The 26,388-nt window shown below is 44.3% G+C and overlaps 1 protein-coding gene across 1 annotated transcript in view; it reads left to right on the forward strand.

Annotated features, from left to right (window-relative positions):
* The window catches only part of LOC310853208 (membrane-associated guanylate kinase, WW and PDZ domain-containing protein 2-like), a 78,512-nt gene that overhangs the window by 38,415 nt on the left and 13,709 nt on the right, over window positions 1–26,388 (forward strand). Inside the window, exons 7-16 of the mRNA XM_083757449.1 lie at window positions 2,945–2,976; window positions 8,426–8,690; window positions 13,382–13,423; window positions 14,190–14,305; window positions 14,920–15,112; window positions 15,994–16,227; window positions 17,871–18,059; window positions 20,584–20,851; window positions 22,005–22,233; window positions 24,212–24,367. Of these exons, the coding sequence (XP_083613575.1) occupies window positions 2,945–2,976; window positions 8,426–8,690; window positions 13,382–13,423; window positions 14,190–14,305; window positions 14,920–15,112; window positions 15,994–16,227; window positions 17,871–18,059; window positions 20,584–20,851; window positions 22,005–22,233; window positions 24,212–24,367 (1,724 nt within the window). The remainder of the gene's footprint in view (window positions 1–2,944; window positions 2,977–8,425; window positions 8,691–13,381; window positions 13,424–14,189; window positions 14,306–14,919; window positions 15,113–15,993; window positions 16,228–17,870; window positions 18,060–20,583; window positions 20,852–22,004; window positions 22,234–24,211; window positions 24,368–26,388) is intronic.

The raw sequence follows: 26,388 nt of genomic DNA on the forward strand, positions 1-26,388 counted from the left end.
TTCACAATGTTTATTTAACTACATTGCAAAAGTAGCATTACTTTTCATGTACATTTACTTAATTCCTGTGCAACAACTGTAAACATGCTTTCATGTATAAACCTAGCTCGAGTTAACATTTCTTCTTTTCTTTGATGGCATCTTAGGATAGACGTAGACCTATTTGACAGAGCAGAAACATAATTGCCTTCCTTGATGTATTAATGAGCATCAATAACGACCATCACCTGTGTCACAGACACATACAGCTCCCCTCTGCAGGCCTCTACTACTGAAAGTGACTGCAATTACATGGAGTCTGTGTCATTTCTCTCCAAAAGCATGTGAATAGGATGGAATATGATTACAGCTCACATTTCATATCACACACTAGCCCCCCCTAAACAAAAAATCTATATATTTTTTAAATAAATCGATACATATCGGTGGGATATAATATTGATATACCGGTATATCGATACACGATATATCGTTACATGTCTAGCTTGTATACTTTGCTTGCTCTGCAGTTGATAAACCACAGTGGAGATTGTATTTTGATGACCGGGAGTACAGTATCATGGAAAATGAATGGCAGGGCAAGCTTAGTATGAAGCTTATAGTAATGGGTGATGCTCGACTGCGAGCTGGGCACATACTGTACGTATGTGCCGAGAGGCTGTATACTGTAATGTAGTGTATATACTGTATACTGAAGAGGTGCTAATGCACCTAATGGCAGTGGTGGGAAAAGTACCAAAAGTATATACAAAGTACTCATTGTTCAAAATGTCCCTTTTCAAGTGTTCTAGCGACGCATTGTGAGCTTGTAGATTGGCTATTTTATAGGGCTGAGGTTATATTTTGTAGGGCTGAGGTGGTTTAAGCATGTTTTGTAATAATAATCAAAATGTACAAAGTAACTAGAAACGAATGTTTTCAAAAACATTGTAGTGGAGTAAACGTACCATATTTGTAGTAGTAAAAGTACTGAAAAATATTTGACATGCTCAAGTAAAGTACAAATACCTCAAAAGCACAGTACAGTACGTAAAGGACAACTTTGGGTTTTTTTCAACCAAGGTTCATGTTTTAGGTTGTTATTAGACAAAGTAAAAGATGAGTGTTAATTTTTTTTCCATTTGCTGCTTTCTTTCATTTTAGGGATTCTAGCTGTTTTTGACAGGGGGTGGGGGCATTCGATTTTATTTACTTATTATTTACTATAGTCCTACTAGACCCCAATAAATTACATCTGGCCAAACGATCACAGGATCTATTGAATGTGTCAAACTGAGATATTGAGCCTATGACACAGTGTGGCTTCCCCCCAGTAGGCTACCTTCACATTCAGTAGATCCTGTGATCTTCTGTGGCCAGATGTAATTTCTTGAGGTCTAGTAGGACTATAATAAATACAAAATCCCTATACATTTTTATAAAAAAAATACATATTTAGCTCCATGTTTGAATGCCCCCGACCCCTGTCAAAAACAGCTAAAATCCCTAAATCGAAAGAAAGCAGCAAATGAAAAAAAAACATGTTTTACTTTGTCTAATAACAACCTAAAACATGACACTTGGTTGAAAAAAACCTAAAGTTGTCCTTTAAGTAAATGTACTTAGTTATACTTACAGTTACAGATCATTAGGATGCTGCCCTTAACGTCCTACAGACACTGGGTTAGGATTCTATTTGCAATCCTTGTTCATTATTGAACGAGTTCAGGTGTGTGTGTGTGTGTGTGTGTGTGTGTGTGTGTGTGTGTGTGTGTGTGTGTGTGTGTGTGTGTGTGTGTGTGTGTGTGTGTGTGTGTGTGTGTGTGTGTGTGTGTGTGTGTGTGTGTGTGTGTGTGTGTGTGTGTGTGTGTGTGTGTGTGTGTGTGTGTGTTTTATCCAAGTCCACCGATTAAACATGAAACCCGCCCACACACGCTTAATCTTAAGCCCCTCTTCCGAGACCTTCCGTTAATAGCTCGATCTTTTATCTCCTATAAGATCATGCCTCTCACATACAGTATAGTACAGTACGTATTGAGTTGCACGCCTTCACAATTCCTCAACATCAATCTAAAACACAGAGAGGAGTTATAAATGAATACATTTAAAGGGGCTGGAAGAAACTGCAGTCACTCAATGTTAATAGTCATTTGTAGTATAGATAACAGTAGCACAATTTGACATTTGCACCCTGTGGCCAGAAAAACAATGAAGTCTGTGTGTTTGACTGGATAGCTGAATTCCTACAATGACCATAATGCACCACCCCTCCTCGTGGAGAGATGGGGAGGGAGGCTGCGTGGAGGTGTGACTTGTAGTCCAGGAAGGAATTGAGACTCACATTTTCACGACAAATTTTGGTCATGAACATGGCTAAAATATCTAAAAAAACACATGATTAAAAATCCCCAGGAAAGTATTCCTAAAACATCATTAAAATAAGATCTGGTTGCAAAAGGGGCGAAGTGGCCCTTTGACACCGAAACACTGTGTATTTCGTTTCATTGTCATCTTTGTCTTTGATTGGATCTTTCCTCGCCGTTTCAATCCCACTCAGCGGATAACAAATTAAAACTTCTTGTCAGGTCTCGGGGTCATGGAATAGCCGTCGAAAGCAGGGGGAGAAAAATTTCAATTTAACCCATTCTGACCTGAGATCAGATTCATACGAGGTTTCCGCCGGACACACACTGGTCTGATGAACCCATTCTGACCTGAGATCAGATTATAAAAATGTCAGTCTTTTTCGATTTTATTCAAAAATAGCAGACCTACAAGCTCGTATCGCGCCACTCGGTGGCGCGATATGAGCTTGTAGATCTGCTATTTTTAAATAGCTAAAGCATAACATGATGCCGACACCAAAATGGGTGCCCAGTCAGAATGGGTTAATTCGCACTTTTTCCTTTTATTATTATTATTATAATTTTTAGACTAAATCATTTTTGTTCTCTCACCATTGCAGGTCACTATTCACCCTGGAAGACCGCTAAACAGGTAACATGGCAGCAGCTCCCCAAAAACCTGGACTGTACCCCTTTATTCCGTCTCTGCTTTTCTTTTGGAAAACATTGTTCATGAATAGATATCAGTGTTGTTTTTGGCAGCAAATTTTTAGTTTTAGTCATAGTCTCGTCCAAAGTTTTCATTTAATTTCTACAGTCACATTTTAGTCACCTGCAATGTTTTAGTGGTAGTCTAGTTTTAGTCGACTAAATGTCGTAAGATTTTAGTCGACTAAATATACAGTTGATTTATTCGACTAAAATTTATTTTGGCGGGCCTTGATGGACAACTTTTGGCTGATTTTACCCTTGCTGAAAATAGCTGATCTACAAGCTCACAACGCGTCACAAGCGTTGTGAGCTTGTACATCTGCTACCAAGTGTAAAATGACTTATAGTTTATACTGGATCACTTGTCCCTTCATACATTTTAGTCTAGTTTTTATTTGTTGACGAAATTGTCAATATATTTAGTCTTAGTTTTAGTCACCATAGCTTAGTTTTCATTTAGTTTTCCTCAGTGGAAAAAGGTAGTCGGCGAACATTTTTCGTCATAGTTTTAGTCGCCGAAAACAACACTGATAGATATCCATGTATATATTCGTTACCAATGGCTGCAGTGTGCAATAATATCTGCTTCGCCCAATGACGTCCTATATCGCTAAATAAACCACAGCTGCTGTCTTTCCTTTTCCGCGTGGAAATTAACATTCTATCGCACCTTCCCGCGCACTCACTAATACTACTACTACTACTGACGGCTTGATATTAGATTGCCTTTGTAGCTCCTGCAATGATAACCACTACTCGAGATTTGACCCTCTCTCATCCTGCGCGGGAAAAACCAAAAGGTCAAGTAATCCACTCGTGGATGTAGCATCACTAGAGCTCTAATACTGTGAGTCAGAGCTGAATGTCTAAGCCATGTTCAGCCTGACTCCCAGCCAGTGGCGGTTAGGCTGTCTGCACACATGGAAGGAAGTGGAGTTGTCCTATATATACTGCTGCTTAGAGTTCTCAAATTCTGCCCCAACCCCACCCGACCGTACGTTCTTTTTGGGCCGGTGCCGGGCCCAACATGTATGCTAATTAGCCGAGCCGGGCCAAGCCTCGGCTAACACCCCCAAAAAGACATTTCAACTGCCCATAGCCGCCTAACGGTAAGGCCGACGGAATGCAGAGTAAAGTGAGCTGTACTCGGGTGTCTTGTTTGTCGCCGTCCAACCTTCCTAGCTGTGTTATTAAAGAAAATCGGATGACAATGGCTTCAAGTCTTCAAGAGGTTTTGGCCATTATCTCTGGAACGGAAGGTAAAATCTGTTCATTTCAAAGCTTGTTGGATGCCCCGACTTTGTTGATTTAGTCGACTAAATTACGTATTTTGGCAGGCCTTGGTGTCGTTGTAATGGCTGATTTTACACTCGATTGCACTCTGAAAATAGCAGATCTACAAGCTCACAGCGCGTCGCAGCTCGACGCGTTGGGAAGCTTGTAGATCTGCAATTTCCAAAGTGCAGCACCCGAGCGCACCCAAACATAGAATGACTTGTCTTTGAGTTCTACTGGATCTCTTCTCCACTAGTCTCTCCCTGACACTTTAGTCTAGATGTTATTTGTCAACGAAATTCTCAGCATTATTTAGTTTCAGTTTTTAGTCATCATAGCTTAGTTTATATTTTGTTCTCATATAGTTTTTCGTCAGCGCTTCGGTCGACGAAATCAACACTCCTCCCCGGGGACGATGCGACCGTCTCCTAACACCAAAACGATCCATCCGACCATGTAATCCACACAACAACAGTCGAGGGCTCGCTGGGTTTATAGCCTCCATTGTGGTCAGTCTTCATGTCATCAGCTTCCAACAAGACGCTCATTGTTCAACGGCAGCTTTTTTTCCCCCCTTTCTTTCTTTTCAGTGATTCTCCTCCCCAGATTTATTCTGATTCCACGCTCACAGGGAAACGTTTTGCCTCTCTCTTCTTCTCCTCTCTTTCCCCAAGTACTAATTTCCTCACAGTCCCTCACCTCCTCTTACCCGTTTGTTTTTTCCGATCACACATGCACGCGCACACGCACACACACACACACACACACGCACACGCACACACACACACACCACACACTACAGTACTTTCTGCCAAGAGACGACGAAGTTCAGTCTAGATTTAATTGGATATCACTTTTTTTACAGGAAGGTTTTGAAGGGAAGAATCGTGACTAATAAGGCCGCGTGCGTGGTGGAGTAGCCTAATTGACACGTGGACCATGAAGTCTGATCATTGCTTCCTATATCAACCCCCCCACCCCCCCCACCCATTAGACAGATGTAATTGAGCTCCTATGGAGCTGTGGCTGTCACACTCGTCTGTTAACTGTTTTTATTTAGGCCTGACGTCGAAATAAATAAAAAGTCGTCTGAAATAATATATATTCAAAGATTTGTGCCACATTTTCACGATTTTTCAAAAATAGCAGACCTACAAGCTTGTAGATCTGCTATTTTTCAATAGCTTTTTAGCTTAGCTTAGCTAAATAGCTTTAGCATTTTTCAAATACTTAGTTAAAACACCAAAACGGGTGCCCGTCCAGAACGGGTTAATAAAGTAAAAGGTGAACAATAAGGTGAGTCCACGAAGGTTTCATAGGTTCAAGGATGTGCATGTATTTTTGAAAAGCCATACTTTCTCGCAGGATTCTCTGGCCATTATTATTAACAGTAGAAAAGTTGTCGCCTCACAGCTAGAAGGTCCTGGGTTTGATTCCCGCTCGGGGCGCTGTGGGTGCTGGCGGCGTGTTTCCTCCTCCGCGTCATCAGCGCCCATACCCCACGGCGGAATTGGCGAAAGGGCCTTTCTGTGTGGAGTTTGCATGTTCTCCCCGTGTCCCCTATATGGTAGGTACTATAGGTACCCTCACAAAAAACATGCAGTAATCCTGGTCTCTAAACTGCCTCCCCCTGGCCAGCCTGATGGAGCGGAAAGGAACTGGTTGGAATAACGTGTTCCTTCCACTCTCTACGTCCAACCAGGGAAACTCCCCCCTGTCAGGTGTAAAGGAGCAACTTGGACACTCAGGCATGAAGGAAGCATGAGTTCAAGTCCGTTGCTCTCCCCATGTCCCCCATACTGTATATGGGGACTAGGTGGCGGAGGGTACGTGTGTAGAGCCCAGGATCACCATTAGATAATTGACACAGGGGTGAAAAATGGGTTACAAAATCGTGGGATAGAGAAAAAAAAGAAGAAAGAAATAGCCAGTACTCCTTCCAGAAGTCCTTCTGGTAATTTTAATTTGTATTGAGGCGCACGGACAAACGCAGCAGACACGGATGCGTTTCGCCGTCAAGCCTTCTTCATCCAGTGTATATGATTCATATACTCTCTGAAGAAGACTTGATCCTTATAGCCATAGTATGCCCACTTGAGATTGGAACAGAGAGAGAGAGAGAGAGCATGAATTATTTAAATTTTTTATCTTGAAAATGTGGCACAAAGCTTTCAATATATATTCTTTCACAGCGAACGTTTTTAACTCAACTCTTCTGGGGGCCGGGGGTGGGCTGGAACAACATATCTTCAGATGGAGGTCCGTGGCCAAATTCTGATAATTCTGGGGGTCCTTGACATGAAAAAGGTTGAGCACCGCTGACACAGAAACAGTTTTTTTCTTCTTCTGAAAACTGTCATGATTTAGAAGACATTTTGTAGAATCAGTCCTCATAGGTCTTAACGGGTTTAATAGCTTTCCTCCGTCTCGGCTCCCCCGCCTGGCCCGTCCCAACCTGCCTCAGATCAATACCAGACGTTGAGTGAAGCCACAGAGGCAGGCACAGCTTTGACGGCTCAGAACGAGCCCAGATCCACATGCCCCCCCTCCAGTCCCAGTGAAGTGTGAACGTGCCACATTGGAGCAGCCGCTGATCTCAGATCTCAGACACTTTCCATTCCCTCGGGATATGTGTCTGTCTCTCTCGCAAAACACTTCTTTCTATATGGCATATCAACGTGTTATTTGGCTATGCGGCTCCACCCAGACAAGCATCGAGGTTGACATTCGGATGGGCTTGGTGTTGTCAAAACACGTGTTTAACCCATTTTGACCTGAGATCAGATTCTAAAAAATGTCTTCGACATCCTGACAGTCTTCTGAAAAAGCTACGTTTCTATGTCAGTCGTTATAGCAGACCTACAAGCTCGTAGCGCGCCACTCTGTGTCGCGCTATGAGCTTGTAGATCTGCTATTTTTCTATGGCTAAAGCATAACATAATGCTAACACCAAAAGGGGTTCCCGCCCCAAAATGGGTTAAATTGGAATGTGGCGGCTGCGGCATTTGCTAATTGTTGATAATTTATACACATGCAAAATGGTGCATGACGGATTGCCAATCAGGAACACATTCATGGAACAAGCCGTGTGACAGTGAGTGTGAATGCTTTGTTTTCTCCTTTCTGAGAAACTCTCAAAGAGCGTCTTACATTTCAGACAAACCATGGGGCCAGATTTGACGTACTGTATACCGGTACATTAAACAATTAAAAAAAGACATGTCAGTATACATGCTATTCTTACACACCTTCGCTTGCAAGGCCGCACGCACATCCTTCATACACACACACACACACACACACACACACACACACACACACACCTTTGAAAGATGAACGGTTGCGGCGCTCTAAATGGAGTTTCTTCTTGTTTACAGCCCACTGTCGTCGAACCACGAACATCATTCACAGTACATAATAAAAACACTATGCATGCACTTTGTCAAAGATGCAGGCGGGTGACATTTATTCGGTCCGATATTGTGTCGGTCCCTTCCCCCCCCCCCCCCCCCCCGCCTGCTACTTTTCACCAGCAGCCTAGAGCGATTCTGCCCAGCTGTGTGTGGTTTGAATAATCAACCCATTTAGGCCTGACGTTCGCTCTGAAAGAATATATATTCAAAGATTTGTGCCACATTTTTTACGATTTTTTTAGAAATAGCAGACCTACAAGCTGAGTGGCGCGCTATGAGCTTGTATTTTGTACATTTTCACGATTTTTCACTGCGCTGTGAGCTTGTTAGATCTGATATTTTTCAACAGCTAAAGTGGCTAAAAGCTTTAAGGCGACACAGATGCCATGCGCCCTCGGCTCTAAATGGGTTTTAACAACGTCCAAGTTATCGGTGTTTTTTTATATTTGTTTTCACTGACGGCAGACTTATTTCTACAACTAACCTTACTGACACCCCCCCCCCCTCTCCCCCCACTGTGACTGCTTGTCTGGCTCCATGTAGTCGTCATAACCACACACACACACCTACACTCCCGTTTCCCAGTCTGTCGCAACCGAGCTCAAAGGTGAGGCGCCGGTGGCAAGGTGGGGGAGGTGTCTTACTGACCACCCCACCCACACCACCACCCTCCACCCTGCCCCCCCCCACTGTGCTTTGCAGGTTCTGGAGCAGTGGGAGTCCCAGCAGCAGCAGCAGCAGCATCAGGGCCAAAGCCAGGGGTTGTTGGGCAGCAGCAGCCCTGCCCAGACCAGCAGCCTGCTGTCGGCCCCCGTTTTCCCCCACTGTGCTCCCCCCTACCCGACAACCCCCCACCACCTGCACAGGGCCTCGGTCCCAGACTCGGCATGCACCCCCGAGGCCCTGCAGCTCAAAGCAGAGCCCTTTGATCCCTATGAGACGTCCAGGTCTATCTATGAGAATAGGCGTAAGTACCCCATGGGTTGTAAAAGCTCTGTCGCCTCCACGACTGATTTCTGTCTTTTTTTTTGGATGGATTCCATAGAAGCCAACATTTATTTTATTTCTTCCATGGCATTTTTGCGCAGCGAAAATCGCCCGTCTAACAGCCAAAGCAATCTAACAGCAGGAACGGTATGACTAAAACGTGAACGTGTGCACTGCAGATAGTTTGGTGTCACTATATTACTGTTTATTTCATTGGCCCGTTTGACTGTCAAGGGTTCAGCCTCCAGGAAGAAACCCTAGATACAAAGTTACTACACCATTGCACATAAAAACGATTCCAAGGTATGTCTAATGAAGTACTGTCACCTCATAGACTCATGAAAAATACAAAAAATTGTGGCACTCCATCTTTAAGAAATACTACACGAGAGAGGGTGTTCTTCAACGTCATTAATGCACGCCTGCGAGTTCTGAAAGGCAGCGATATTGCAATTATACGGTTGCTTTTTTCAGATTTTTAGCAGCTGTTTTTCCGCCGGTTTTCCGAAAAGAAAAACGCGTCCAGTCTGCAAGGACATATTTCTACTTGCAGAAAAGAGATTTCAACCTTACTACTACTTTGTACTACTAGGACTTATGTTAAAAAAACATGTTTAAAAAAAAAGCACATTTATAATAACTATTCAAATAATAATAATAAATTAATAATTTACATTCGGTGGAAATCTTTCACAATAATACATAATACATGTTCTAGACATTCTAAGGATCGCACAAATATATGTATTACATGCATTTTAGTTACTTTTATCAGGGTTAAGGGTCAATTTTGAGTGTCCAGAGAAGTTTGTGCCTCTGAGGGGGGGAATTTATACGCGAATATCATGACCAATGGCATGGCAAGACTAAACAATGAACTTCAATGATGATGTTTAGGTGAAAAAAAATAATAATAAATGAATTAATTAAAATAAAAATGTTAATGAGAACCAAACACTGTGTAAAACCCTCTTGTATAGGCTTTTAAAGTAACTAAGTATTTGTTGATTTACTTAAGTACTGTACCTAAATATAATTCATTTTGAGGTATTTTGTACTTTGCTCGAGCATTCTACTCCACTACATCTCGGATACAAATATTGTACTTTTACTCCACTACATTAGTTGAAAGCTTTAGTTACTTTGTAGATTTTGATTATTGTGACAAAACATTACAATAACCGCTTTACAGTTGAAAATAGCAGATTCTAGAAGCTCACAATGGGACGCATTGTGAGCTTCTAGATCTGCTATTTTCAAATGATTTTTATACTTTCTGCATTCTGCATAATGAGTTATTTTGAGTACTTCCTACTTTTGGCAATAATTTTGTACTTTTACTCAGGTAAATTTTGAATTCCAGACTTTTACTTGTAACAAAGTATTTCTACATTGCAGTATTGATACACAATCATGTGCGTACTATTTCCACCACTGTGGAATATATGACATATGGCATATATGTGATGTATGCCATGCTTTGTTTTTGCTTAATGTAAGTCGCTCTGGACTAAATTGGGTGACACAAACAAAACATCTGACTCACTCAAATCTGTAAATGGCTACCACTTCATAGCATTAAAAATACCATGAGCCATTCATTTTTGTAAAAGGGGGGGGGGGGGGGGGGGACCCGTCTGAAGTAAGTGGTGCTGTACTGTACTGTACTGTGCTGTGCTGTGCTGTGCTGTGCTGCACTGCACTGCACTGCGCTGTACAAGCCCTCCTCCCTGGCCTGTGTGTGTGTGTGTGTGTGTGTGTTAGGCTGTGCAACAGTGAACAAACACTATAACGCTATTTTTGTGCTCAGGGACAGCCAGGGACACAGGGACAGGACACAGCCACACACATAGCTGTCTATAGGAGTGGTTGCACCACTCAAAAAAAGTATTCAAGCCCTTTGCACACCCGGATTAAAAGGCTAAAGGAATGGGTGTGTAAGTGAAACAATCAACGATACAAGGTGAAGATAATCCGCACACTGCCTCATGCGAGGTCCACCCTTCATCATGCCCGAGGAAGGTTGTGTGTGACCATAACGTTGCTTTAACACTTTGAGGGCTTTAAATTGTTCAAGCAAACGATCAACTCTGCTTAATACGCTAAACCCGCTATTTGTTTTATGTGTTTAATTCGCCATATTTTAATAATTAAAAATAAACTGCGGCTTTGTCGCTGACCTGGTGACGAGGCCGTCACGCTATGATGACGAAACCCGAAATCAACCCATGCTCTGGGCTGCTAGGCCTTCTGGGAAATTGAGGCCAATGCAAGTGAACGAGGGGGTAGGGACAATCTTGGCTCGCTTTGCTCTTTGTCTGTGACCCGGATCAAGGAAGTGGCTTTTTTGTCGGCTCAATAACAAATGCTGGGAGTGTTTACTTAAGCAATATTACATGAGAGGGTGTGGGTTAATGTGATTATAATAATATTTGCAATAATAATGATTGCAATAATCACGTTAAACCACACCCTCAAGTGTAATATTGCAATTATACAACAGTTACCCTTAAAACTAAGAAAATCGCTGAAAAAATAAAAACATTTAATGACAGATGTAGTCACTACGACCACAAATGTCCCAATAAACTAGCTAGCCTAGCCACCGAGTTTGCTAGCGCTCTGGGAGAACAGAGCAGCTGAATTATTTTGATTAGGTGGTGAATGGTGTTGGTTTAACCCACGGTTAGAAGGCTGTTTCAACCAATCAGATTGCTTCCTCGAAACGACCTGTGGTATAATAGCGTTTTTTCACGGATCAAAAGCGCAAATCCTTTGGCGTATGCTGCAAAGGTAATAAAATAATCTAGGCAGCGTAGAATATTTGATTAAATGTGTGTGAGAGTGGGGTGCATTCGTATTGGTGTGCAGGCTTCGTTGAAGATGAACACAATTGGCTGTCCAAAATGTTCCATATCATCTCTCTCTGTGATAAATGTTGCATTGTGTGTGGCTTCATGAAAGGTCATTCGTTCATTGTGGAGATACTTGTTTGAGGGGAGAGACACACTCACACTCACTCATCACACAGAGAGAGAGAGAGCGCTATGGTGACTATGAGGAAAGACATCTTGGTTAGTCTTGTTGTGGTAGCACAAATGGCTACAGTAATTCGGGACATTCCCAAAATAGGGATGCCAGTAATTATTTTGGGGTTAGCATTTATATTAAGGGAATCAATCCATTGGCCAATGTCAGCCCTCCTGAGCAAGAGACATGATGCGAGAGACTATCTGCATGAATCCCAGGCAAGAGTTCCTGATGGTGACTGTTCTTCCCCCACGCCACAATGAGGTGTGGCGTGGTCGTGTGGACCATGGGTTCACACGGGCAGATGCAAAGATGCAGTCTACCGTTCATTGTCGAAGGAAGCACAGCGACGTCAAGCTACGAGGCAATTCTGACTTTTGCAGCTGCTGCAAAAGACACAAAGCTACAAATTGAATTGAGCTGGGTTCTATCTATCTATTTATCTATCTATCTATCTATCTATCTATCTATCTATCTATCTATCTATCTATCTATCTATCTATCTATCTATCTATCTACTGACTCTTATGACCCATGTCAACCTGTAATCTCTAAATCAAGTGTCTGGCCATTTTTCCAACATCAGGACTTCACCGTGTTTTGTAACGTCCCGCCAGATCCGATCCCTGTAGTCAGTGCTCGTACTTTAACCCATTCTGACCTGAGATCAGATTCAAAAAATGTCTATTACATCCTGACAGTTTCATTATTAACCCATTCTGACCTGAGATCAGATTCTAAAAGTGTCTTCGATTTTTCAAAAAATAGCAGACCTACAAGCTCGTATCGCGCCACTCGGTGGCGCGATATGAGCTTGTAGATCTTCTATTTTTCAATAGTTAAAGCATAACATGATGCCAACACCAAAATGGGTGCCCGGTCAGAATGGGTTAAATACTGGGAGGGGCACATCACAGATCACACCCACTGTATGCCAGTGGGAGGTCCTTGAGGGAGTTCTATAGGGGGTCCCTAGTTAAATTAGAGATAGTTAGGAACCAAATGGACCCTTATGGGTCTGTAACTCAGAGAGTGGTGCCATATGGACCCGGCATTTGTACACATTCCGAGATAAAAAATAATAACAGTGATTTTACAATATAAATTGGGGGGTCCCAGAGATAGAAATGCCATTAAATGGGGGTTGCCTAATAAATTACATGGAAAAAGTTTGAGGACCACTGCTGTAAAATAAATTAAAAAAATAGGGACAGGCGAATTACACACACTGTAAGCATTTTCAGGCAGTAATGGATGACAGCGTGGCTTCCGCTACCACATTACTGCTGAGACACAGGCTTTGTGTGTGTGTGTGTGTGTGTGTGTGTGTGTGTGTGTGTGTGTGTGTGTGTGTGTGTGTGTGTGTGTGTGTGTGTGTGTGTGTGTGTGTGTGTGTGTGTGTGTGTGTGTGTGTGTGTGTGTGTGTGTGTGTGTGTGTGTGTGTGTGTGTGTGTGTGTGTGTGTGTGTGTGTGTGCGCGTGTGCGTGCGTGCACAGTGGTAAGTAACTATAAAGTGTTGTACTTTTACTCCACTACAATTTAGTTACTGGTTACTTTATAGATTTTCGATAATTATTATTACAAAACGTGTGCGTCCGCCATGGTTTATGGGTGCTTTTCTTTCATCTACCCCTATCCTAGAGCCCGGCCAGCCACGGACCATTTTCCCCGTGGAGCCCTCGGGTAAGTACGGTGTCTGCGAAGGCACATTATGTTCCCCCGAAAGATAACTGTTACTGAATCACTATCCATTATTTATTGACCGTGTAGACTACTGCGCTGTGGAATACAACACAGCATATTGAATGGTATGCAAGGTGCAATTCTGGGGAAATTGCAAGTGCGGTTGCAAAGACCACACTTCTATCTCCTCTAACAAATTGGGGATAACATGGTAAATGGTGCATTTACAAAGCGTGTTCACCCATGCAGCTTTAAACTGGGTTTTAACTCAAATCTAGGACTACCAGGACATGGTTTTCATTCTAGTGTGGTTGCTCCATTCAGGGGAGGGCTACCAGGACATGGTTTTCATTCTAGTGTGGTTGCTCCATTCAGGGGAGGGCTACCAGGACATGGTTTTCATTCTAGTGTGGTTGCTCCATTCAGGGGAGGGCTACCAGGACATGGTTTTCATTCTAGTGTGGTTGCTCCATTCAGGGGAGGGCTACCAGGACATGGTTTTCATTCTAGTGTGGTTGCTCCATTCAGGGGAGGGCTACCAGGACATGGTTTTCATTCTAGTGTGGTTGCTCCGTTCAGGGGAGGGCTACCAGGACATGGAGGTCTCACTCCGCAGACAGAAGTCGGGTTTCGGGTTCCGGGTCAGGGGAGGGCTACCAGGACATTTATATCTACCAGGACATGGTTTTCATTCTCGTGTGGTTGCTCCATTCAGGGGAGGGCTACCAGGACATGGTTTTCATTCTAGTGTGGTTGCTCCATTCAGGGGAGGGCTACCAGGACATGGAGGTCTCACTCCGCAGGCAGAAGTCGGGTTTCGGGTTCCGGGTCCTGGGAGGAGACGAGGCGGGCCAGCCTGTCAGTCCGGAGACGCGCGAGAAGGTTGGTATGGTGACGGGAGTAGCACGCACACACGCACACACGCACTCACGCACGCACGCACGCACGCCTGTCGTTTAAAGGCTCCGGACAGATGTCATGTCACACGACGTCTAGTCTGCCTCTCGCTATTTTCAAATCCAGTCTGGAGAAACGGAGGCTCCGACCATGAGTCAAATGTAAAGCGGCTCACTTCCGTTTCGTCTTTACAGTCACACACATTTATCCTAGATAGTATATATTATATTCTTTTAAATGTATTTGTGTGAATAGAAATGCAGCATGCAGCCTCCTTACTCTTATTTTGGGAGGTGTATAGTTCCAGACTCTATATACCAGTTGTTCTCAAAGTGGGGTCTGGGGGACCCCCAGGGGTCCTTGAGGGAGTTCCAGGGGGTCCCCCAGCTATGATAGTTAGGAACCAGTTAGTACCAAACTAGTCAAATTAACATTGATTTTACAATTTAAATTGGGGTCTCAGAGATAGAAATGCCATTAAGGAGATTCGTAGCCTAATGCAGGTCAAACTGGGGGTCCTTGAAATTGAAATTGAAATGGTTGAGGAATAGTTGTCTTGACATGTGGCTCTCTTCCGCTCTCGGACCACAACATTGCAGATCGTGATCGGCGCCATCGTGGAGAAGAGTCCGGCGGACGTGGACGGGCGCCTGCGGCCGGGCGACGAGCTGCTCTTCGTGGACGGGATCCCCGTGCTGGGGAAGCCCCACCGCTACGTCATCGAGCTCATGCACGGAGCGGCGCGCAGCGGCCAGGTCAACCTGCTCGTCAGGAGGAGGACGCACGCAGCAGGTGAGAGGTGATTGACGCGAGGTCACTTTAAGGGCTCTTCTTCTGCATGGGGGAGAATTCTGTATGTTTGAGGGGCGCCTATAGCCCCTCCTATATGATGTCCAGCTTCGAGGGTTTGCGTAAACACAACCTTTGGCCTAGCACTATAACATTGAATGCCATTTGACAATGAATGGCCAGTTTTGAGTGTTTGTATAAACACAGACATTCTGTAAACGCAAACATTGAAGACGAAGGTGAGGACGCAATTTGTGATTGGCCCGGAATGAGATGATGTTTGATGACGTGTGGTGATAAGAGCGCCCCCCTCACTTCACATGGCCCGGGTGTGATTTTTTTTTTTTAATTTTATCCCACGATTTTGCAAGCCATTCTTTTCTTCACCCTGTGTCAATATTGTCTAATGTAATCCTGGGCGCTTACACTCCCTCTGCCAACCTGGGGAGAGCAACGGACTGACCTCATGCTTCCTTCAATGCATGAGGAGTGCAAGCAGCTTTTTTTCCACCTGACAGGAGCGGGAGTTTCCCCGGTTGGACGTAGAGCGCGTGGAAGGAACACGTTATTCCAACCAGTTCCTTTCCCCTCCATCAGGCATTTAGTGCTCTGTCTGTTCTGCACATTAGGAAGGATTCAGTATTGAAGAATGGTGGAAAGCAACTTTGTGCATTTATGTATTTCCAATTCTCCAGTACTTTTACTTCTACTCCACTCCACTATTATTATTAGAAAACATAAACACTAACCACCACACCAGCCCCTATATACATTTCCGCCATCTGAAAATAGCCGATATACAACCATGTAGATCTGCTATTTTCGGGGGAAAAAAAATAATATTTGACAACCTCTCCACTCTCTTATACCTTTCCCTCTGGCAGGCGAGCCGCCCGGCTGTTGGGAGAACGGCCGCAGCCCGGGCTCTGTCTCCACGCAGCACAGCTCCCCGCGCAGTGACTTCACCTACGTGGTCAACAGCACGGCCCCGGAGGCCGCGGCGCCCAACCCCAACGCCACGCCCAGCGACGTGGTCATCAACCGCAACGAGAGCGAAGGCTTCGGCTTCGTCATCATCAGCTCGCTCAACCGGCCCGAGGCGGCGTCTCCGGCCATCGGTGAGTCTTCTGACTCTGTGTCGGCTTTTCACGTTGGTCGTTTTCCAGTGTCGTTTTTGGTCAGTGGTGGAAAGTAAGTGCTTTTACTTAAGTACTGTACTTTGAGGTATTTGTACTTTACTTGAGTATTTCCAATTTCAGATTTTTAACCTGCCGCGCGGGTTTGTCTTGACTAATGACTGTATATAGCCTGGGGTCCACCTATGCTTTCTATGGCATTATAGGCAGCTTCCGGCAGGATCCGCCGGGAGAATCTAGACGCAGCTGCGCGACATGAGACTAATTAATTAGAGCGACAGAGAGAGAGAGAGAGAGGAGTTTGTGTGTATGCGTGTGTGCGTCAAATTTAACAAAGGTGCAGACGATCAGAAATCAGCAGAGAGTGATCGACGTTTGCGCTACTCTATGCCGAATTGAAGTGGACTCTGTCCCAGACTTTTTTTTCCTCCCTGGGTTTCCGAGGCTAACGACTAGGTATGCACCCCCAATGGACATAGTTAGTTCAGTGTTGAAAATAAGTGGTATTACTATTCCCCTTTACAGTAAGTCCGAAATCTAGAGTACTTCACTGCTTCAGGATGTTTTCTGAAAAAGCTATGTGTGCAGCTGCAGCCCCGTGTGGAATCAATAATGTAAGTAAGCTAACGAGGAGAGGTCATTGTTACGTTGAAAAACTGAAACCCATCTTCCTTCAACATCTACACCCCTCCGTCTCAATTATGTATACCCCTCCTACGATGAGCCATTCTCTGCACAGATCTGTAGCATGCTGTGCTGCGTGAGCCTCAGCGCTTCGCCCACACACACACACACACACACACACACACACACACATGCAAAAAACCCAACTGGCTTACGTAAGCTTGGTGGGGGGTGTTGGGTGTAGCAAAATAGCAGAGACAGAGAGGATTGTCAGCCGTTCAGTCAGTCGGTCGATGAGTGTTAGTGCGTCTGAGCGAAGAAACGTTTCCTACTGCCTGCACGTGTGCTTGTACGGTACGGTAGGCATGTGTGTGTGTGTGTGTGTGTGTGTGCGCACGTGCGTGTGAATGTACGGTATGTGTGTGTGTGCGCGTGCGTGCGTGCATGTACAGTAGGCGTGTGTGTGTGTGTGTGTGTGTGTGTGTGTGTGTGTGTGCGTGTGTGTGTGCGTGTGAGCGTGCGACCGAGTGCATGTACAGTAGTTGTGTGTGTGTGCATAGTGCATACTTTATTAACCCATTCTGGGCAGGAACCCTTGGTGTTTTAAGCTTGTTGTTGTTCTACTTTAGCTATTGAAAAATAGCAGACCTACAAGCTCGTAGCGCGGCACTCTGTGCCGCGCTACGAGCTTGTAGGTCTGCTATTTTTGAAAAATCGTGAAAATGCGGCACAAATCTTTGAATATATATTCTTTCAGAGCGAATGTTTTTAACTAAAATCGGAGATTGGGGTCCGGCGGTCAATTACATATAATTCTGGGGCTCCTTGACCTGAAATATAGTTCGAGAACCACTGACACACAGAAACATAGGGTTTTTTCAGAAACATAGGGTTTTTTCAGAAACCCGTCAGGATTCAGAAGACATTTTGTAGAATCGTTCCTCGGGGTCTATAGATGGGTTAATAATTGAACTGGTTGTGAATCATTTTGGCCAATGCAGCCGCCGTGCCCCATAAGATCGGACGCATCATCGAGGGCAGCCCGGCGGACCGCTGCTCGGCGCTGAAGGTGGGCGAGCGCATCCTGGCGGTCAACGGCCGCTCCATCGTGGACATGCCCCACGCGGACATCGTCAAGCTCATCAAGGACGCCGGACTCACCGTCAGCCTGAGGATCATACCACAGGAAGGTGAGCAAGGAAAGTGTTACTGCCGTCGACTTAACCCATTTAGACCCGAGTTAAAAACATTCATCTTGAAAGAATATGTGACCAGATTTGACTGAGAGACTTCCATCGCGCAAATTCCAGCTTTTCACCAGGAGGAGAAAAACTTTTTTCTTTTCTTTTTTTCCAAAATGAGGTAATGGCACAGGCAGACTCTTCACAGCATGTCTTAAATAAGTGTCAGAGCTGAAATCGATGTAAATATATTTTATGTAAATATGAAATAAATGCTTAAACATGTAGCTAGGTGTAATGTTAGAGACCACAGAAGTGAACCTTTCAAGCCTCTTTTCTCAACTCGCTGTTTTCTGCAAGACATCACTCTATAAGCCATATCTCCAAAACTGGTCAAACTCAACAACCAATATGTCAATTTGAAGCTATGATTCCCTGCTTTCATATAACATGAAAAAAACTAAAAATTCAAAAAAATCCAATGGCAGCCCCTCAGTCAAATTTGGTCACATATATATTCAAAGATTTGTGCCACATTTTTACGATTTTTCAAAAATAGCAGACCTACAAGCTCGTAGCACGCCACTCGGTGGCGTGCTATGAGCTTGTAGATCTGCTATTTTTCAATAGCTAAAGTATAACATAATGTTTAAAACACCAAAAGGGGTTCCCGCCCCAAAATGGGTTAACACTAAAAGACTTTGGGCTCCGTTAACGTCATCGTTCTACGAGCTCGCGACGTGTCAATGTAGATTGGCTAGTTGAACTATTCAAAAATGTTTTTACAAATAGTAAAAAAAAAAAAAAAAATGATAAGTTTAGGGATAAGGGGTTTAGCTGTGACGAACATGGAGCCCTTTTTGGGCTCTGTTTTCGTCCATGCTAAACCCCTTATCCATACTTTGCCTTTTTTTTACCATTATAAAATAATAATTAATAGATCGATGTAGATCGGCTAGTTGAACTATTCAAAATTTAAAAAAAAAAAATATATATAAAAAAAAAAGGCTAAAAAGTTTAGGGATAAGGGGTTTAGCATAGCATGGACGACAATAGAGCCCTAACACTTAAAGTCATGATGCGGAATGTCCCATTTCAGGTTTTCAACAATATCTTGAAAATAGCCGATCTTCAAGCTCACAATGGGCTCACGCTGAGCTTATCAGTCTTAGTTTTAGTCATCATAGCTTATTTTTTATTTCTTTTTCGTCAGTGAAAAAAAGGTAGTCAACGAACACTGTTCGTCACGTCAACGACATCAATGCGCGGGGGCCGCGCCCTGCACAGATGGCAGTGATGATATACACACACACACACATTAGACGAGGGCATGCGACTTCGATGCGTAAGACAGACAAAGATTTATGGCCGCTGTTGAATCAGCGCTTTAATGGAAATTGTTATATGGAGCGTGCAAGGTCTTTGTTATCTTTATGTACCGGTATTCACTTACGTGCAGTGGTGGAAAGTACTTTTACTTAGGTACTGTACTTAAGTACAATTTTGAGGCGTTTGCACGCACGGCAGTTACTTTGTACTGTCGATTTTGATTATTATTACAAGACATACTGTACATTAACCACTTCAGCCCTATATGCACATTTGGGACATTTGAAAATAGCCGATCTACAAGCTCACAATGCGCCGCATCGTGACGCATTGTGAGATTTTTTATACATTTGAAAACCTGAAATGGGACCTTTTGCATAATGCCTACTTTTGCTTTTGGTACTTTAAGTACACTTTGACGCCAATACCTTTGTACTTTTACTCAAGTACATTTTGAATTCCGGACTTTTACTTGTAGTAAACCCTGGGGTTCTCGTTGCTATCTACAGATAGCAAAAATCGGCTCCGGTCCCTAAATGGGTTAAAGAAAGTAAAAGATGAGTGTTATTATTTATTGATTTGCTCCCTTATTTAGTTTCAGTGATTTTAGCTATTTTGACAGGACAGGACAAAAAGACATATTATTTAAAAAAAATTAGCCAGTTCTTTGAATGCCCCGTCCCCCTGTCAAAACAGCTTACAGTACAGTACATTGTTAAAACGAAAGAAAGCAGTAAATGAAAAAAAAAATCACACCTGTGTGTATCGAGTGGTGCAACTCCCCTCTCCTCCCCCCCCCCCCCCCCCTCTCTCTCTCTCTCTCTCATTAGCAGGGAACAGTGCCTGTCTCTGTCTCTCTCTCTCTCTCTCTCTCTCTGTTTCTGGAAAACAGCGCCCCTACTGGTACTCATTATATTATGCTCATAGTCACATAGGTAAACACATAGGTGAACACATAGGTGCAGGACACGGACAAAGCTGTTCCTTCACCACTCAAAAAAGAAAAATACTCTCATCTTTTGCTTCCTCTAATAACAACCTAACATGAACCATGGTTGAAAAAAATCAAAGTCCTTTAAAGTAATGGCCGCTGTGCGTTTCCATCCGCGTATCATTGAGAGACCGACACTTTGCTCGCTTTGCTTCATGTTTTTTCCATTTTGGTTAACGCTCCTGTCGGTCTTCTACCTCTGTGATCACCCAGAGTTGAGCAACCCCCCGTCGGCGCCCAGCTCTGAGAAACAGAGCCCCATGAACCAGAACCAGCAGCACAGCCCGGCCCAGACCCAGAGCCAGCAGCCTGCCACAACGGCAGCCTCGCAGCCCGGTTCTGTGGCCCCGGTGACGGAGCCCCCCGGCCAGCAGCCCCCCCTTGGCCCCGTGGTCACCCAGCCCGGCCCCGCTCCTCACCAGAGCCCTGCCGCCCAGCTGTCTGCCGCCCCGCCACCCCAGACCTACGCCCATGAAAACAGGTAAGGCAAAAACGCACGTACGGTAGGAGCCCTGCCCCGTCGCCCCGTCACCTTCATGCCCATAGCTCTTGTCTAACGCCAGTAAGACGCCGAAGGGCGAGAAGCAACGTTGACGGCAGACTGCTGGGCGAGCACTGGCGCTTTGGCATGGGGGGGGTGTCAGATCAACATGGAATGAATTCTGTAGTGGCCATATAAGGAGCGTGTCTTGAGTGTACAGGGTTTGATAACGTCAGATCAACATAATGGAATGTCAGAACAGGTCAGCTCCCTATAATGGAGATCTAAGGGTGGCAGCGGGGGCAGTGTCTTGAGTGTACAGGGTTTGATGAGGGCCCAGGTAGGGCCGGGCCTAAATTTCCGGGCCTGTTGAGAACTCTAGTTTTCGCCAGCTGCATTCATAACTTTGGGACGGGCCCGTCTACAGTTTGATGGACGGGTATCAGTCAAAAGGGAGACATCGAAGAGGAAGGATGGATGGGGAAGGATCAACATTATGTAATGTCAGAACAGGTCAGCTCCATATATGGAGATCTAAGAGTTTGAGGGCAGATTTAGATTTGCTGGCCAATATTGATGATATCAGGGACCTCCATATTTGGGCTTAATTGCGACAGATGCATTTACTATGACATCAGGGATCTCCATCCCTGATGATGTCACGTGATGTCACGAGACCATCTATGGGGATAATAAGTGACTGACTGACTGACGTGGAAATGGACGTTTTCATAGTAAGTGCGACGTGCAGTCGCAACAAGACTGTACAGTAGGAGTAGGTCACGACCTATCCATAGTCCCCCTATAGTGTAGATGCCCTCACAAAAAGCATGCAGTAATACCGGTCTCTGTTCACACAGGCAGATGCAATGATACAGTCTACTATTCATTTTCAATGGAAGCACAGCGACATGAAGATACAAAGATATAGGCTACATCAGACGTTTGTGTAGCTGCTGCAAATGCTACAAAGTTACAAAAAAGCTGAACCGGTTTCAACTTCAGCCACAAAGATTCAAAGCTACAAATACTGCTGTGTGGCTTTGTATCTTTGAATCTTTTGCATCGGCATATGTGAACGCAGCATCTCTCGCTCCCTTCTGCCCGACCGACCGACCGACCCGCGATATGATGATTGGTCTGTTAGTTACAGGTCGGAGGTGAAGGCCAGGCAGGACGTGAAACCGGACATTCGCCAGGCGCCGTTCACGGACTACCGGCAGCCCCCAGCGCTCGACTACCGGCACCCTCCTCCCGTTGCAGACTACCGGCAGCCGCCCACGTTGGACTACAGACACCCGCCCCTACTGGACTACAGGCAGCTGTCACCTGACACCAGGCAGTTCACCATCCCCGACTACCGGATGCCTCCGGCCGTTCAGGTGAAGGAGCTTTCACTACACACGTCGTCTCTGAAGCCAAATTCCAAATCGGTATCCCAAAAACTCTGCCACTCGCTCACTCACACTCGGTCTCACTCGTGACGCGTTACAGTGAAATAGTGACTAGACTTTCAATCCATATACCTCCTAGGTTTGAATCTTGCTTGTGCCACTATTTTGTGTGCCAACCGCAAAGTGTTTTTTTTTGCAGATAAAGTAAAAGTTTTAGACCTCGACGGAGTCTGTGAGGTTATAGGGTTACGGGTAGGGTTATTGTTAGGGTTAGTGTTGGGTTTCAGAAATGCATTAATCAGATGGTATTTTTGTCAGACAAAGCCCCAGACAAAGCCAACTATGGTTTGTGACAAATCATGACAATAAACCTTTTGTTGTCATGATTTGTCACAAAAATACTTTTTGAAAAATGCATGCACTGCGACGCTCTATTTCTGTCAGAAAAACAGTTACATAGTTACCAGACTGGTATTTCTGTCAGAAAAACAGTTAGTTACCAGACTGGTATTTCTGTCAGAAAAACAGTTAGTTACCAGACTGGTATTTCTGTCAGAAAGACACCCATGGCTTCCGCGTTCAGTGCCACTCAAAGTGAGGGAAGCCTCGCCCCTCCGTTGAGGGCTGATTTCACCCCGCTGCTTCTCTCTGAAGCCATTTTTGTCAATTTTCCAATTCATTGTAGCCATTTAAGGAGTAACAACATCGGATAAAATAATGAAAGTGATCGTGACATAAAAAAAAAGGTTTTGTAAAAAACAAAATAGGTTTTCTGAGCTCAATTGCACCCAAAAAACCTGAACATTCAGTAGATGTTCTGGGGTTTTCTGGCTCAAACAAGCGCTCTGATTTGCCTGTGGACTGTGAGGTAACAGTCCACAAATCCCATACAGTATGATTTTTTTTTTTGTCATGTTTATTTCGAATATGCCAATAAACAGAACAATTCCTTGCATTTCACAATGAAAAATAATTAAAATAAAATAGCAAGAAGAAATAAAAGGAAAATAATAAAATAAATAAATCTAAGCATATCCGAAAAGGAGTGAGAAGAAGTAAAAACTTATAAACTCCCACCCCTCTTTAACTGAAATTACTTTTCAGTTACACATACATCCATATTATACATATCCAAAGATTGTCTATTTTAATATACAATTTAGTACCAATATAACAAAACATTCTACACAAATATAATATAATATAATATATAATATATATATATATATTGATGTCACCCTGTAATTTGGCCAAATTATCCCCGGAGCAGAAAACATTTGTGTCGTCTGCAAAAAGTACCAATGATAGCAGCTGTGATACTTTGCAAATATCATTGATGTATAAAATAAAGAGATGTCACTGAGGGATTTTGCCTGCTTTCGTTGCAGCTCAAAAGGCTTCAGAACACACAAAGAAAAGTTGTGTGGGTGTAATTGAGGTCATACAACCGGAAAAAAAAGAATGTCATGAAACCTTTAAAATGTATGGCTGAGTGGTCCTAATACTGTATGACTTTATAAATTGACCCAAAATACAACAAAACAAGGTATTTCCTTGCTTGGTAATGAAAGTATTCCTGCAGCTGGCCCAGCTGCAGCACAGTCGGAAAACAAGGAAGTGAGTTGATCAAATAGAATCCATTTCCGGGTACTGCTTCGTCTATTTCTCGCTCGAATGTTTTCAAAAACATTTATGAGAGCAATGTTTAGCTGTAAAAGACATTGTGTGTGTGTGTGTGTGTGTGTGTACATGGCTGTCGTGTTGGAAACAGCAGTAAATCAGCGGTTTGCAGCAGGTGCTCCGAGGGTTTTATTAGGCATCGGTCTGTTATAGAGCGGAGCGGTCATTATCCAGAAATAACAGACCGCTGAATTTGGCGAATGACCAATCAGAATCAAGCATTCAACCAAGCCGTGTAATTAAATGCAGCATTGCATGTATAACCATTGTTTTCCTCATGCCTCAGCTTCCCATGCAGGACTTTGACTTCTTCACGGTGGAGTTGGAGAAGAGCGCGAAAGGCTTCGGCTTCAGCATCCGCGGAGGACGAGAGTACAAGATGGACCTGTTTGTCCTGCGGCTGGCCGAGGACGGCCCCGCCGTCCGCAACGGCAGGATGAGGGTGGGTTTGATCGACTGATTGAAATGTGTATTCACAGTATACGCAGAGCTGGACTGAGACAGAGAAATTCGGCACCTGACATTTTCGTGGAATTTGGCCCAGTGCTCCTTGAGAGCGGTTTTTGAAGGAGTCTATAGGATTCACATTTCTTAACGGCTGTCGGTAGGGTGTTCCACATTATAGTGGCATAGGGTACGGAATTAATTTAACCCCTTGTTGGAGCCGATTCGGGGTTGAACGTTGCTTGTGGTACTCCCTCTGGTGTTGTGGCCAGGTACCTGGGTATCTTAGACGTTGTAGACCAGGCCCATTGCAAGTTGCTGTACCCTAAGCCATTCCAACCGAATCGAAATTAGTGTGGTGGTGGTGTGGGAGGGGGGGGGGTGTCGCTGACTGGATGTTGTCCTCCTTTGCTCTACTGCTGCTAAAACGTCTCTCTCAGGATGAGAGTTGTCCTCATAGATATTTTAAAATATAGATGCCGCTGCAGTTCATTAGAGCCAGTTCATTGTGAGAGCTGAGCCAGAAGGCAAAGCTCTCTGTCTAACCGAGCAATCTTCGTTCCTACTCTCACCTATATGGTCATGAAGTGTGGGTCATGACCGAAAGAATGAGGTTGCGAATACAAGCGGCCGAAATAGGTTGCTGTCGTCTCCCTTAGAGATAGGGTGAGAAGTTCATTCACGCGAGAGAGTAGAGTCGCTGCTTCTTCGCCTGGAAAGGAGCCAACTTAGGTGGTTCGGGATTCTGGTTAGGATGCCTCTCGAGCGTCTCCCCAGGGAGGTCCTCGAGGCACGTCCCCGGGCAAACCAAGGATGAGATGGAGGGATCACATCTACTCACTGGCCTTGGAACGCCTCGGGATCCCCCAGGAGCAAGTTACTAATGTTGCTCTGGAGAGGGAAATCTGGAGCTCTCTGGTGGAGCTGTTGCCCCCGCGACCAGACTACGGATAAGCGGTCGAAGAAGGATGGAGTTCATTGGCGCGATGTGTCTTCAACGAAGGCGGAAGTGCGGAAGGCACGCTGCGTCACTGCCACTCAAGTGACCAATCACAGCAGGTCTTTTCCGGGACTTATCAATTAAATCCAAGTGAGCTTTATTAGCATAAAATATTTACCGAAGGCCTATACCTTCCGTTACGCACGCTTGGCAAGCTCCCGCTTTGCTTATGCTATGCTTATGCTATGCTTATGCTATGCTTCGCAAGGAATCTCAGGGAAGCTTTCCCTCCATGTTGCCTTCAAGAGAGACACACGCCCCAGAGCCGAAGGAGGCATCAACCTTTTTATGTCTATGGTTGTCCTCCTTTGCTCTACCGCTGATAAAACGTCCCTATCAAGCTCTTTCTTATCACTCTGGATTACGTGTACAAAAACACTCTGATGTTGTCCGATGCGATCAATGCTCTCATTTCAGGCCCCGGTTCCCGAATAAAATAATCTGACCAAATAACTAAGACACTAAGACACAGAGAGCTATATATTGAGCCACCCGCCTATCCCTAAACTCATTTGCCATTTTTTACTATTTTGAAATCGTCCAAATAGCTGATCTACAAGCTCACAACGTGTCGATGTAGATCGGCTACTTGAACTATTTTAAATTGTTTTTCAAGATAGTAAAGTGTGGCAAACAAGTTTAGGGATAAAATAGGTAAGGCCATGAGTCCAAACGGCAAAACATTCTGTAAATAATAGCTGATTACTTTGCACGGTCAATATAAAGCACATTTTCAGGTTTGCTTGGTTGCACAATTAATTTGGTCATGCCAGTGAGAGTACCAGAGTCTGGCATTTTATGAAATTGAAAAGGGCAATTGGAATAGTCTTCTCCCCCAAGTCCATTAGCACTGTGTGCGTACAGTGTGTTACCTTTACACTATTAGTCAGAGCCTTTGTCACACAGCCTTGAGACAGACTGCAGCTATTATACTGCAGCGCGTCTGAGCACCGAAGTCTGACGTCAATATCGGTAGAGGGTGTTAGAAGGCCTCATATAATAGCTGTTTGAAAAATAAA

Source organism: Protomyctophum parallelum, assembly GCF_964188405.1.
Source record: "Protomyctophum parallelum genome assembly, chromosome: 22".
NCBI lineage: Eukaryota > Metazoa > Chordata > Actinopteri > Myctophiformes > Myctophidae > Protomyctophum > Protomyctophum parallelum.